This window comes from Ictalurus furcatus, chromosome 24 (genome assembly GCF_023375685.1).
Source record: "Ictalurus furcatus strain D&B chromosome 24, Billie_1.0, whole genome shotgun sequence".
In the NCBI taxonomy this organism is placed as follows: Eukaryota; Metazoa; Chordata; class Actinopteri; order Siluriformes; family Ictaluridae; genus Ictalurus; species Ictalurus furcatus.
The window spans coordinates 4,283,326-4,299,554 of record NC_071278.1 but is presented as its reverse complement, the minus strand read 5'-3'; the positions used below and the strand labels follow the sequence as shown (position 1 = coordinate 4,299,554).

Here is a 16,229-nt window from a genome sequence, read left to right as displayed (position 1 = left end):
AGGCTGTATGTGACTCACTACTGGTTGAGGTTTTTTTTGTTGCACAGTGTGTACCATGTGGTATTGAAAAACTAAGGTTTGTGGTTGCATGCATTGCGTCAATGTGATCTGCTTAGAGACTGCTTTCTGTAGACTGACGCTTGAAAATGACACTGATAAACATGTGAAAACAATTTGCTGCAGGTGCATGATCTACCCATACCCTAAGTACATGTTTTAGGCTTGTGGCTTCAACCATTAGAGTGAATTGTACAATGCCATTGTTAAATTTGTTTGTATACATGACCAGAACAAAAGCTTTGTTTATGGGCCTGGTGCTGGGGATTTGCTTATGACAGTTGATACCACAAGATTTATTGTGTACGCGGCAGTGCTATTGAATTCTGAATATTGATTGGTCAGATCATTGTATAACAGCACCTCTGACAATAGTTCGAGCTGCAAGACAAATCCGAGTTTTATATAAATATGCTTATAAATTCTATAGCAATAACGTATACAGGGACTGGCATGGTGAGCAGTCCACGTAAGCAGAATTAAAGGGGTGTGTAATTGTTCATAAGGGGTCTCAAGTGTTTGCGCTTTGAAGCACTCAGAGGTACAGCTGTAACTTTTCCGACATAGGACATTCTTCAGGATAGAGGAGTTTATAATTTTCAGTTTCTTAACATGACAAGCTGAATGTTTTTGTGAGATTTGACATTCTGTTCTTATTTTGTTATTGGAAAATAATCAACTTTGGGGTAGTAACAGTATCTCTGCGTTGCGTCTGGGCCACATCACACCACATTAGTCATTATTATATATTATTTTCCTATCACAGCACAGCCCGAAATGTGACATTTTTTACTTAATTAATGACTTCTGTTGGAATGGTAAATTGGTCTATATTATGAGATCTCTTCAGCGACTGTGGTGTTAAAGGGTCTTTCTTTATCTTCTGTACTTAAAATAAATAGAGGGTAATTTATGACACAGCATATTTGAAAGAGTTACAACAAGCAAATGGCATCCATTTGATGGAATAGCCCTCATACTACTCAGAAATAAAATGTTTTTGTGACATTTCGATAGATTTTTTTTTATATATACTTTTTGCTGCTCTTATAATGAATGACAGGCATTTTGGAGTCATCCACCAAGCTCTAGCTGTGGAAATATTGTGTCAGATGAGTGAATGTTTGCCTTATTCCTTGGTCATGCCCAATACTGGTACTGTTATATGTTATTGCATGATATGTGTTGATTTACTTTCATTAGTATGGTTAGTATTAGTGCTTGTGTAGGTATGTGTGGTTTGTATCTGTAAATTCATTTTTATACCTAAACAGCCCCAAACACTAAGGTCTCCACGACTGAAAGCTTTTACGTTGTAAAATATACATTTCCAGCTTGTTATAAATACAGTTTCTTTAGCACACTTTTTTCTTGAAATGCGCCATAGAAAAAAATCGCTTTTATTTCGGCGAAAATGCTCAACGGCCGATCTTCCTCAGAAGTGGGTACCTCCTATTAGATCACCTAACAGGATTTCCTGCTGTCACTTGTTATTTTCTCGGCGCATGCTTATGCTTGTTGCAGACAAGAGAACAGTTTCACTTTGCCACCTCTGTAGTCATTGCTGGATACGTCCTTGTGTATTTTTTTTTATTTTGATTATTCATCATCATCATCATCATCATCATCATCATTGCCATCATCAACATTATTTTCACCTGTCGGTCTTCTGGTAAAATCAGACCATGCTGTACCTTACACAGCTAACCGGTCTGGTGTTTGTTGCACTCATAAATGGCGGTAAGTCTTCATCTTTCCATCTCGACAAGGTTACAGCAGAGCATTTCTTCTGTGTGTTTCTTTCCCTTGTGCTATAACATCTGAAATGAGAGTCGTAGACTTCAGCACATGGCATATGAGTACGTTGCTTATTTTCTGCCATTAACTTTTATTGCTCAGTTGTTTACTGGAAAGTGTGTTATACTGTAACTACTTTGAATTAGAAGCAGAAGCGCAAGAATGCTCGGACCTGCTGATGGGGATAAATGTGCTCACAGTTGCTGTGTTGAAAATTTGTGGCTTTTTACCAAGCAATGATATGTACATTTCTACTACACCTGCAAGTTTCTATTATAAAAACTGCTGATGGATGAGAAGACCATGAGTTTTTTCTTTTTTTTTTTTCTTCCGTATTTAACACATTTGAAGTAAGGTTGAGACCCGGTTGGACTTGAGAAGAGTTGCTGTGTGAGGCGTGGCTGCTGATAATTTCATAATGCTGCTAAAGCACATCTTCTCACACTGTAGAGGAAATCACACATTTTTGGATGTAACTTCACAACACAATAAAAGTTCATTCTCAACACCTTGCTTATCTTGTATCATATTTCTAATACAGTGTTAGGATGTTGTGAATCAATTGTGAAGTATTTGTTCTATTTTCATTAAAGAGAGATAGAGAGAACGGAAAAAGAAAGAGTGAGAGTGAAAATCTAGTAGATGTAGACCAACATCCAACCGATCAGGACAATATGTTGTCCATGTTGAATTAAGTGTGCATAGTGAGGGTTAAATATGGACTCATCTGTATTTAAACCACAGACAGACTAAAACGCTAGTCAGATGGTTATGTGGGCGTTGTGTTTGTAGCGTGGAGTTTCAATTCAATTCTATTTATAAAACACGTTAAACAATGGGCATGGTCAGAAATCAGCTTTACAGAAATACAGATATGGGTTTAAATTTAAATACTAATGAGCAAGCCAGATGCAAGAGTGGCAAGGAAAATGTTCCTGACACTGCATGAAAAAAAAGAAAGAAGAGGAACCATAGAGAGTGAAAAGGGAAACACCCTTCTCTGGGTGACACCAGATAGTGTCTTTATTATGAGTCATTATCCAAGTGAAGTTATCCATTGAATAATGGATGAGACGTCCAATTAATGTTCTGAGTCCTGAACACTACTTGGAAGGCTGTTCCATAACTGCTGGGCTTTGTAAGAAAAAAAAAAATTCCCCCTGCTGTAGTCTTCTTTATTCTAACTGCAGCTTTTGATCGAAGCTGGTGTGGTGGATCATAAAAAACTCAAAGATACCTCAGGTTCTGCAGGGCGAGGCCATTTAGTGCTTTATAGTTTATTAGTGGCAGTTTCAGGGTTGGGAGAGTTAGTGCAAAATGTATTCTGTTACAGTTACAAATTACCTGATAAATAATGTAATCAGTAATCCAAACATCAGAATATGAAAGTAATGTAATCTGATTACTTTTGGATTACGTCAAGGTCACATATGTTAATAAAGTCAAGAGTAAAGCAATATGATGTAAAATACTTTTACAGTTGCAATCAAAATGATTCAATCCCCATTGGAAATCAGGTTTATTGTCAAAGTTTACAGACTTTCAGCTGTTTGTGATGAACAAATCAAACAAAAGCAATTGAAATAGTTCAACACGACGAATGCTTCATGTGGTTTCCCCAAATTCAACTGAACATGCAACTTATAATGATTACTCCAGTTTTAAAATGATTTAACCCCCTGAATAAAATCCCTCACAACAGCACACATATACCAAACAGGTGTTGTCTCAAGCACACCGGATGCAACTAAACAGTGGGTTCATTAGTTGCACCAAGTGTGCTTGAGCTGGAACACATGAAATACCTGAACTGGCTAGGGGCAAAAAATAGATGAAATACCTGGACGGGGCAGAAAAAGGAAGCGATCAATGGCTGCAACCGGATTTCTGAGAAGGCAGGTTGTGAAAAACCCTCCGGTGATTGCAAAAGACCTGCAGCAAGACTTGGTGGCAACAGGCACTGAGATTTCCGTGAGCACAGTAACGTGCGTACTAAACACAGAAGTTTTCCATGCCAGAACTCCAAGACGTACACCACTACTGACCCAAAAGCACAAGAAAAGTCGCTCAAAGTCATATAAATAAGTCACGGAAGTTTTGGGATTCTGTTCTGTGGAGCGATGAAGCAAAACTGGAACTTTTCAGCACGATCGATCAGCGTTATGTCTGGACGAAGATGAATGAAGAAAGAACGCTCTGTCCACAGTCGAGCATGGTGGAGGCTCGGTGATGCTCTGCAGCTGCTTTGCATCCTCTGGCACTGGAAACCTGCAGCGTGTGGAAGGCAAGAAGGATTCATTGAAGTATCAGGAAATCCTAGGAGAAAACCTCATGCCGTCTGTGAGGAAGCTGAAGCTTGGGCATCATTGGACCTTCCAACAGGACGATGATACCAAGCATACCTCAAATTCCACCAAGGCTTGGTTGCAGAAGAAGTCCTGGAAGATTCTACAGGGACAGCACAGTCACCTGACTTGAACCCCATAGAAAACCTCTGGTGGGATTTGAAGAAGGCGGGTGCAGCACGCAACCCCAAGAATATTACTGAACTGGAATGGGGCTGCAACTAAAGGTTATTTTCATAATCGATTAGTTGGCCGCTTATTTTATTTTATTTTTTTCTTTCGATTAATCGATTAATCAGATGGGGGCGGGGCAAACTTTCAGTACCATTTTTTTTGTTTATTTAAAATAAAATCCACAAATGAGTGTTACAAATAGAAACTTCAGACAAAAACTTTACACAACTGTTTGTCCAAAACAGAAAAGGACCCAATATACACACACACACACACACACACACACACACACACACACACATCAGAATATATATTATTAATTTAGGACTGTAGTTTAATTTGGTGATTTTTGTGCATCCATAAAAAGAATGCATAAATATTATAAAATAAATTTTATAAATTTTATTTTTATATGTATATATAACTTATTTTATATTATTTATGCATTATTTTTATGGATGCCCAAAAAGCACCGAATAAACTACAGTTCTAAATTAATAATAAAAATTCACTTTCACTGCATCTTGTGGTTTCTGTTACTCACTGCCTTTAGACATATTATTTTACTTGTGTTTACTTTTGATCATAGTGTTTTAACTGGACATTACAGATCTTGCTAGCGCTCGCAATCTGTATCAGCACGTCTACACCGATACTCGTTACTAGCACATCACTTCCGTTATAATAAATGACAGAATTTACACTGCAAGCGCGCAAATACAACATATAATAACAATAAACTTAAATTAAACAAAACCTTTTAAGCAGCGTGACCAGTTTCCCCTGCCCCTTACACACAGTGGAGCATTTTGGATATAAACATAAGTTTGTCCTCATGCATCAGTTTGCTTTCCACGGTGTTTAAAATGCTTCCCTGCCTTAGAGGAATTGGAGGTTACGCACTTTCTTCCTCAGTCACATGATGATTTCGCCTCCGTCTTATGAGGACTGAGGTCATGTTGGGAATAAGAGATAACGCTGACAGAAAGTAAACTGAAGAAAGTCATTGGCACCGTCGCCTAGGAAGCGGCTTATATTTCCGATTAGTAAAAATAAAAGCTAGTGTTATATTTGAGATGATATTACCTTTCTAAAATCCGCACACTAGACGGTAGAGTGCACAGTGCATAGTGTAAGTGTACAGTATTTCATTTGGGACATAACTTGAGTATTTACTCTCCTAAGCGTGTTTTCGGAGCAGAAGTAACGTAATGAGTAAATCTCCCCCGTGCCGCGCGCAGACCAACTAATCCATAATGAGATTCGTCGACAACGGTTTTCATAATCGATTATTATCGATTTTATCGATTAGTTGTTGCAGATGTAAACTGGAGGCCATTGCTCATGAGGAATGGGTTAAGATTCCTCAGGAACGCTGCCAGAAGCTGGTGTCTGGCTATGCATCTTGTTTGCAGCAGGTCATAACAGCAAAAGGATGCTCTACTAAGTACTAAAGATGCTTGCCATGAAGGGGTTGAATAATTTCTGAAACTGGAGAAGTCATCATAAGTTACATGTTCAGTTGAATTTGGGGAAATCACTTGAAGCATTCGTTGTGTTGAACCATTTCAATTGCTTTTGTTTGATTTGTTCATCGCAAACAGCTGAAAGTCTGTAAATTTTGACAATAAACCTGATTTGCAATTGGGGGTTGAATCAGTTTGCTTGCACCTGTATTTATTCTCAATTTAAATAAAATTTGTACCTGTATGTAAGAGAGAGAAAAAACAAGAACACTGCTCCATAATAGGAAAACAGTGAATGCTCTGCTAATGTAGAACAAGCATTCCAGTTCTTTGTACATTCTTTGTCAATTTTGTTCCTATATTAAAATTTTGTTCCTATATTAAAATTTTGTTCCTATATTAAAATTTCATTAACTAAATGTTAACAAGTGCAAGGGGGGGGGAAAAAATGCACACATTCACTCACCAGAGTTGTGATACAACTGTGCTAACTACTAAGCCACAGTGACCCCCACTCAAAACTATGGATGAATTAATTAATAGTATCATCCTTTTAAAGTCCACAAAAAGGTGTTTTTTTTATTATTATTATTATTCATCTGAATTGGATGCTCAGAAAATCATTTTAAGAATGTGCCTAACTTTTTTCCATGTAAATATTGACAGAACATTATAATTTACAGGTGCATCTCAAAAAAATTGAATAAAATTAGAACCTTTATGATTACGACTTACAGCTCATGGAAATCAAAAATCCTCTGGTTCAGGAGTGGCTTGACACCAGGAATTCGATACCGCAACATTTCTGTATTATAAATTCTTTATTCTAATATTTTGAGATACTGGATTTTTGATTTCCATGAGCTGTAAGCCATAATCATCGCGACTAAAATAAAAACGGCTCGAAATATTGAACTTTATGTGTAATGAATCTAGAATATATGAAAGTTTTGAATTCAATTACGAAAAAAAAATACTGCGATTTTTACCACAAATACCACAAATATTTTTGAGATGCACCTGTAAGTTGCTGGCTCTGAGTAAGCCCGTATGTTGAGAAAGCGTGTTTGTTGATGGGAACAATGAAGGCAGGGGCTAGTATTTGTTGCAGTATTGAATTTCAAAACAGCTAGCTTCAGGAAACTTAACAAAACCAAACAAAACCATTGAGTGACCTTGAATACAATATATTTTCTTTTCAAAGTGAGACCTGTGTAGTAATTTGCAAAAATACATCATCTGTTGAATGTGTTTCTGAGAACGGTCCAGCTGTGCTTCTGAGCATGACCACAATACGTTTCCTTTTGAATGTTCCTAGAAGTGGCTGCAGATTGTCCTGCTGAGCTCAATGACCTTGTGCTGGACCCTCCTGAGCTGGTGGTACGATATGGAGATCCTGTCTCAGTGAGCTGCCGTTCCCTCTCCAACTACACTCATCTGAACTGGAGCGTTCCACTGGAAACTGTGTCCGGTCTTTATAGTCAGACCGTCACCTGGGAAACAGACAATCTGACTGAATGGCAAATACAGCCTGAGTGCTACATGATCCTGGATAATGTACAATGCAGCAAAACTCTCCCACTTACCGTTTACAGTAAGTATCCAATTTCGAAGTGTTGATTTACTGGTGAGTAAGAGTGTGTTACACACACAAAGTTACAAAATGCTCAAATATTATGCGTGGAAAGAGGCAGGCAGTAGAAAAAAAAAAATCTTCTCTCTGTGCAGAGCCTCCAGACCGTGTGTTGATCAGCACTGTGGGTCACACAGGGCCAATGACTGAAGGAAAACTGTACGAGCTCCAGTGTGACATTCAGAATGTTGCTCCTGTTCATCTCCTCACTGTGAACTGGTACAAAGGACCCGATCTAGTGAACACCACAAACTTTACTGACATTTCCACTAAGATTCCAGTGAATCAGTCCACCGGACTCAAGATCTTCCCCAGCAGAGATGATGAGGGAGTTCGGTACAGCTGTGAGGCGGAGCTGAATCTGGGACCTAAGTCTCCACGTATAGTGACATCAGATACTCTTATCATAACCAGTGAGTGCTCCACAGATTGTTTAATCTCCTTCAAATATGGTAAAGCATTTTTTCATATACATTACAGATGCAGGAGATTTAGATTTGGTTGAAGAAGAAAAAAATAAGTATTTTTTTAATGTTGGATATCTGTCAGTCAGCTTTACAGTAGGTATTGTTGGACAACGTTTCTGCTCATCCTAAATTTTATTTTCTTGGTGAAAGATGGCACGAGAGAGAGAGAGAGAAAAAAACAGCAATTAAGAAAGATTATGTTTAAGAAAACTAGATGGACAACGTCTCTTACTTTATGGTCCTAAATTTTCAAGCTATGAAAGAAATTTAAACTTTATCCCAAGGGTATTATAATACAATGTCTAAAAATTAAATTGTCGTGATTACTATTACCTTATTTTTCCCAATTTTTTTTTCCCTATTCAAACGTATTAACACTAAATCTGACTCATATCACAGAAAGAGAGGAATTTAAAAAAAAAAAAAAAAAAGGATGAAAAGTTTGTCAGGGGGTCAAATTTGTAATGAATTCAGTCATAAAGTAAGTCATAAATGATTGCCATTTGTTCAGGAATTTGTCAGAGTCAGAGTCTATAAAATTTCTCCAATTAAAGGAATGGCATCCTATCCTTGAGCCACTGACCAATAGCTAGGGGTTTGGTCGATATCCAATGAAATAACAGACGGCGTAGAACCAATTAAGGTGTAAATGCTAAAATGTCTAACTGTTTATAATTAAACTGACCCCAGTCCTCGGGAACACCAAATAATACTACAGAAGGGCACGCATTAATCTTCAGTAGATCATGGTGGTAAAGTAAGTGAGGCAGTAGCAATGCAAAGCTGATCATGAGAAGAACATATGGCTCAAATTGTATGGGGAGGCATGTCAATATTCAAATAGACAACCGAGCTTTGGAATAACCAGCTCTATGTAGTATTTTAAACTGTATGAGCCTGAGCTGAACACGTACAGTATTGTGTTGGTATGAATCCTATCAATAGCACAATCCAACCATTGCTCTGAGAACGGTCCAGCTGTGATTCTTAGAATGACCACAAAACGTTTCCTTTTGAATGTTCCTAGAAGTGGCTGCAGATTGTCCTGCTCAGCTCAATGACCTTGTGCTGGACCCTGAAGAGCTGGTGGTACGATACGGAGAGCCGGTCTCAGTGAGCTGCCGTTCCCTCTCCAACTACACTCATCTGAACTGGAGCGTTCCACTGGGAACTGTGTTGGGTCCTGAAAATAAGACCGTCACCTGGGAAACAGACAATCTGACCGACTGGGAAATACAGCCTGTGTGCTACATGATGCTGAATGATACACAATGCAGCAAAACGCTCCCGATTATCGTTTACAGTAAGTATCAAGGTGTTGATTTAATGATTTGGGATTAAATCTTTGGTGGTCACTGTTAATATGTGGACCGCAAACCATTACAAATCCAAGTACAATATACTGTAAATAGAAGGAGGTTGAAGGCAGATAAATTGTTTCTCTGCGCAGAGATTCCAGACCAGGTGTCTATCAGCATTGTGAATCAAACAGGGCCGATGACTGAAGGAAAAAAGTATGAACTCCAGTGTGACATTCAGAATTTCGCTCCTGTGAACGTCCTCGCTGTTTTCTGGTACAATGGAGGCAAATTACTGAAAAACAGAGGATTCACAGACTTGCCTACAAAAACTCCTAGTAATAAGACTGTTACACTGAAGGTCGTCGCCAGCAGAGATGAAGGTGAAGCTCTGTACAGTTGTGAAGCAAAGATGAAACTGGTACTAAAAGGATCTCAGTCTCCTCTGATAGTGAAATCAAATCTTCTCGACGTTGCAGTTCACTGTGAGTGCTTCAGAGATGCTTTAGACTTTACACTTGTATAACAGAACATATTTTCTCACAGTGCTTTGTGTCTATTTTTCAGCCAAACCCTTAATAACTTGTTCAGATTGGTCTCCTATGATAAATACCACCTTGGACTCTTATCCTTATAATGTTACGGGAAACCCATCTCCAAATATCACCTGGTATCGAGACAAATCACCGGTCAGCCCTAGTACACGTCTCAGCAGGAATGACTCGGGCCAGTATCAATACGTTGCCTCTAATGTGATAGGAAGTGCATCCTGTGTCCCAAAGATCACAGTGGAGTGTGAGTGTAAAGGCTGTAAAGACTCTGTGGATGTCATGAATTGTTTCATGATTACAGATTTATTGATGTTGATACTAAAAGCAGTCTGTTCTTTTTAGATGCTCCTACATTTACATGTCCTGCACACCATGAGGGGATGGAGCATGAATCCTTCTTAGATAAATGTTCAGTTATGGCTTCTCCTGCAGCAAACATCACCTGGGAAAAAGATGGGAAAATAGTGAACCCTCTTCATAATCTCGCAAGGGAGGATAGCGGCTCATATTTGATAACAGCCGTGAACAAGCATGGAACTGAGCAACACAATTTGACCATTAATGTTCTGTGTAAGTTCTTTTCCTTTATACCACAGCATTGTTGAATTCTTGATTCAATGGATTAAGAAACATGTTATTTAACAAAGAAAAAAAAAGCATAATCACTGACACGGTGAAGCTTTCCATCTATGGAAGGAGTCTCCAGTGTCAGTGATTTGTAGCAGGCAGTTAGCAGAAGTTTTCCACTATGGGAAGCTCTTTTGGACAGAAGAGTTTGCACTTCATTTTGTCTTGGTAACATGACATGCTGTGATTGAATTATTATTATGATTATTTTTATTATCTTCAGTAGAGAGATACAAAAGAGAGGGTGGTGAAGAAATGACTGTTTATAGCCGCTGTGTCATTTTTAGTTATAATTGTCAGAATTGCAGGTATAAATGATTTTGATGTGTAATACTTTAATAAATAGCTCAGTATTAATATTAAAATGATTTAAATGCAGTAATATGTTTTGGCAGGTGATTGTCCCATTAAAATACAGCCTGTTAAATTAGTGGTGGAGTTTGGAGCTTCAGTCTCAGCTATCTGTTCTACAACCATCGCCCACAAAGGCATGGGCTGGGAGGCATCTCAGGGAGCAGTAGGCATGACGCAAGAGGTCCAGAACATCACCTGGAGGGTAGAGAGCCTCACGCACTGGGACATAAAACCAGTTTGCTACATAAATGTAAACTCCGGGCAGCGCGAACTCGGGCCCTCAGTTACTATTTACAGTGAGTCGTATCTTACCTGTTGACTTTGAGATATAATAACTTATGCCCTGCTCAGAATGCAATGTATGATACAAAGAAAACTTCTATTCTTTCCCCACAGAGCGTCCAGACCGGGTGTCCATCAGCACCGTGAATCACAAAGGGCCGATGATTGAAGGCAGAGAGTACGAGCTCCAGTGTGATGTTCAGAATGTTGCTCCTGTTCATCTCCTCACTGTGAACTGGTACAAAGGACAACATCTAGTGAAAACAGAAATCTTTTCTGATAAGACCCCATATCCAGCTGATAAAACCACAACACTTCAGATCTCCCCGAGCAAAGATGATGATGGAGTTCAGTACAGATGTGAGGCAGAACTGAATCTGGGACCAGAAGGACCTCAACCTCCTCCTAAAGTGACATCAGATCCTCTCAACATTGCAGTTCACTGTGAGTGCTTCAGAGATGCTTTAGGCTTGACATATCTGTAGCAGTATATTGTAATATTACATTTTTCCAAGTAACTTAATCTTTTCAGTTTAAAAAAAAAGAAATGTTTTTTCTCACAGTTGTTTGTGTCTATTTTTCAGACAAACCCGTAATAACTTGTTCAGGTTGGTCTCCTATGATAAATACCCCCTTGGACTCTTATCCTTATAATGTTACGGGAAACCCATCTCCAAATATCACCTGGTATCGAGACAAATCACCGGTCAGCCCTAGTACACGTCTCAGCAGGAATGACTCGGGCCAGTATCAATACGTTGCCTCTAATGTGATAGGAAATGCATCCTGTGTCCCAGAGATCACAGTGGAGTGTGAGTGTAAAAGCTGTAAAGACTCTGTGGATGTCATGAATTGTTTCATGATTACAGATTTATTGATGTTGATACTAAAAGCAGTCTCTGTTCTTTTTAGATGCTCCTACATTTACATGTCCTGCACACCATGAGGGGATGGAGCATGAGTCCTTCTTAGATAAATGTTCAGTTATGGCTTCTCCTGCAGCAAACATCACCTGGGAAAAAGATGGGAAAATAGTGAACCATCTTCATAATCTCGCAAGGGGGGATAGCGGCTCATATTTGATAACAGCCGTGAACAAGCATGGAACTGAGCAACACAATTTGACCATTAATGTTCTGTGTAAGTGCTTTTATATTATTCCACAGCACTGTTCAATTTTAACTTCTGATTTGTCAAAAACGGTTGATTAATTCTCTGTAATATTTCTAATAATAGCCAATCACAGGTTTATATTAATGTGTTCATTTTAAAATGTTATGGTTGATACAGTATAGTAACAACTCAATCACAGTGATGTGTGTGGCAGATGTTCCAAAAGGTGCATTAACTTTACAGGCTACGGAACTGAAAACAGCACTTGATTTCCTAAATTTGTTTAACATTTACGAGAAGTACCCATCTTATTAGAAGTGGTATAAGGCAAATTTAGACAGCCAAATTAAGGAAGATATTGGCAAGAGACGCATATTCATATCAGGTGCATATCAACAGAGATAACATCAGTAAGTGAGAACTTGAACTACTTGAAAGAGAGAAACATGAAGAAGAAAAAGAAATGCTGATTTAAGTTTTTAAAGATTTGCTGGGGGAACAGGAGATACAATCAGAGAAAGTGATAGACAAATTATTTTTAACGTTCTGAAAACCAGGAAAGGACACTAGTACTGTGCCAACTTTAACATAAATAGAAACATGCTGTTGAATTTTAACAAGTAGTCTCTTCACAACTAGGGAAAGGCATCTAGAGAGTTTCTAGTGTTTTTCTAAAACGGCGTGGCGCATCGTATGTTATTATTTACATAACAGCAGTTTGAGCAGTAGTTCTGCAAGGAAAACCACAAGTTTATGTGTATAACAGTATATTTTATATTGCATGTATACAGTGCATCCGGAAAGTATTCACAGCACTTCACTTTTTCCACATTTTGTTATAGTACAGCTTTATTCCAAAATGGATTAAATTCATTATTTTCCTCAAAATTCTACAAACAATACCCCATAATGACAACGTGAAAGAAGTTGGTTTGAAATCTTTGCAAATTTATTAAAAATAAAAAACAAAAAAAAGCACATAATTAATAAATTTGCAAAGATTTCAAACAAACTTCTTTCACGTTGTCATTATGGGGTATTGTTTGTAGAATTTTGAGGGAAATAATGAATTTAATCCATTTTGGAATAAAGCTGTAACATAAGAAAATGTGGAAAAAGTGAAGCGCTGTGAATACTTTCCGGATGCACTGTATTTATCTGTAGCAGTATATTGTAATATTACATTTTTCCAAGTAACTTAATCTTTTCAGTTTAAAAAAAAGACATGTTTTTTCTCACAGTGCTTTGTGTCTATTTTTCAGACAAACCCGTAATAAATTGTTCAGGTTGGTCTCCTATGATAAATACCCCCTTGGACTCTTATCCTTATGTTATGGGAAATCCATCTCCAAATATCACCTGGTATCGAGACAAATCACCGGTCAGCCCTAGTACACGTCTCAGCAGGAATGACTCGGGCCAGTATCAATACGTTGCCTCTAATGTGATAGGAAATGCATCCTGTGTCACAAAGATCACAGTGGAGTGTGAGTGTAAAAGCTGTAAAGACTCTGTGGATGTCATGAATTGTTTCATGATTACAGATTTATTGATGTTGATACTAAAAGCAATCTCTGTTCTTTTTAGATGCTCCTACATTTACATGTCCTGCACACCATGAGGGGATGGAGCATGAATCCTTCTTAGATAAATGTTCAGTTATGGCTTCTCCTGCAGCAAACATCACCTGGGAAAAAGATGGGAAAATAGTGAAACCTCTTCATAATGTCGCAAGGGGGGATAGCGGCTCATATTTGATAACAGCCGTGAACAAGCATGGAACTGAGCAACACAATTTGATCATTAACGTTCTGTGTAAGTTCTATTCCTTTATACCACAGCGCTGTTCAATTTTAACTTCTGATTTGTCAAAAACAGTTGATTAATTCTCTGTAAGAGCATGGCTCTGTTAATAGTTCTAATAATAGCAAATCACAGGTTTATATTAATGTGTTCATTTTAAAATGTTAATGTTTATGTGTATAACAGTATATTTTATATTGCATGTATATTTTACCATGTTACTTTTTCCATGTTACCATGTTACAAATGTGCATGGGCATGGTGCCCTGTGATGAACTGGCGTCCCATCCGGGGTGAATTGGCCCACATTGATTTCTTTGATTTCATGAGCAAAAAACAACAACAACAAGAACAAAAAAAAACCCAACCATACATTTTTTGCTCAGTATCTGTGACATAAACATTATTCAGTTTCAATATCAATTTTTCTCAATAGATCTTTCTGAAATTCAGCTGGACGAGCCCTCACAAGTGGTGACGGTAGGCAACGATGTGTCTCTGAGCTGCACTGCAGAGGGGAATCCAGAACCTGAAGTGACATGGAGCTTTCAAAATCAATCTAAGACCACTGGGAGGCGTCAGATAACGCTAAACATTGCTAAAGCCAAGGCTACTGATGCTGGTGAATATACGTGCACTGCTAGTAATAAACTTGGGAGGAACACAAAGATAGCTACACTGACGGTACAAGGTAAGAAAATGTCATCATACTGTATGTAATTAACATGGACATGTTTTAGTTTTACTAATTGACTTGATACAAACGTACTTCTTGAAAACATGTAGTATACAGAGTTATGTAGTGCACTACTGACTAATCTGAATTTTGTCTGTTTTCCTTTTTCTTCCAGAAAGCAACCTTCGAACAGCAATAATTTGCTGTGTGCTTTTATTATTAGTTTTACTCATTATTTTATATGTAATTTTCAAGTGTGTCAAACACAGACGATCTGGAACGTACAACATACAGGCTAATGGTGCGGTCAGTATGGCACTATTGAACCAGAATGATGGAAAAGATCATTGAATTTGACTCATAGGTAAAGATACCTCTGTGTGATTTTAGATTTGTGCTAAGCATTTGTGCTTCATACACAAGGACTGCCTACTGCTGGAATGGACATATGTTTGCTTTGTTTATGCTTTAATCTTTTGTAAACACATTGGAGTGAAGCAATTTCATATTGGGCGATGATGTGGAGAGAAATTTCTGCGCTCAGGAGGCATAAAAAAATGGATAATCTTTAAGCGTAAACATATATATATATAGCTCTGCTGAAAAACAAAACAATAGAAACCATCACAAAAATTCGGTTTCCACTACAAGTACAACTATAAACCATCAGCTAACCATTAAAACCATTACCATAACTGGTCCTTAATGGAGTCCCGCCAGGGCCATGTCTGTGCGGAGTTTGCATGTTCTCCCCGTGCTGCGGGGGTTTCCTCCGGGTACTCCGGTTTCCTCCCCCAGTCCAAAGACATGCATGGTAGGATGATTGGCGTGTCTAAAGTGTCCGTAGTGTATGAATGGGTGTGTGAGTGTGTATGTGATTGTACCCTGCGATAGACTGGCACCCTGTCCAGGATGTACCCCGCCTTGTGCCCGATGCTCCCTGGGATAGGCTCCAGGTTCCCCGTGACCCTGAAAAGGAGTAAGCGGTAGAAGATAGATGGATGGATGGATGGATGGTCCTTAATGGTATTCACTAGACATATCATGCCACCAATAGAAGGCAACAAATTACCAGTAGAGAACCACAGGGACCATTACAGTTTCCATTAAAACCAATACAATTCCCATTATAACCATTAAAACCATATTAATTTGTTTCTATTGTTTTTTTTTTCAGCAGGGAGGGCTTTAAAAAATCATTTTGACACAAATCTGGATGCACATTCAAGAAATGATGAACCTCATATATGCTGTCTTTTTGTGTGTGTGTGTGTGTGTGTGTGTGTTTTAACTTTTCAAAGTGTTTGTTGTATATTTAAGATAGCTTTTTTAATTCACTGCTCAAATTATGTGTTTGGTGTGACAGGCTCAATTCATAAATGTTTTTGGTGTCTTAATTGCCACTTTTAAAAAAAAAATGTTTTTTTTTTTTTTTTTTTTACAATTAAAAGCAATATCTTATAAAACCACATTGTTTAGAAAACAAAAGAAATAGCATGGACATATATATATATATATATATATATATATATATATATATATATATATATAAAAAAATAGTCAAATTTGTCAAATGATGCTATAAA

General features: G+C 38.0%; 1 protein-coding gene across 1 annotated transcript; it reads left to right on the top strand.

Moving 5' to 3' along the window:
• Positions 1–1,572: 1,572 nt before the first annotated feature.
• LOC128600392 (hemicentin-2) lies at positions 1,573–16,139 on the top strand. Its single transcript, XM_053612846.1, has 15 exons — positions 1,573–1,797; positions 7,158–7,433; positions 7,568–7,885; positions 8,967–9,242; positions 9,390–9,722; positions 9,805–10,032; positions 10,131–10,358; positions 10,811–11,065; positions 11,166–11,495; positions 11,636–11,863; positions 11,964–12,191; positions 13,427–13,651; positions 13,752–13,979; positions 14,404–14,658; positions 14,819–16,139. Exons 1-15 carry the CDS (start codon positions 1,743–1,745, stop codon positions 14,992–14,994), a joined length of 3,639 nt encoding a protein of 1,212 aa, XP_053468821.1. The 5' UTR covers positions 1,573–1,742; the 3' UTR covers positions 14,995–16,139.
• The last annotated feature ends 90 nt before the right edge of the window (positions 16,140–16,229 follow it).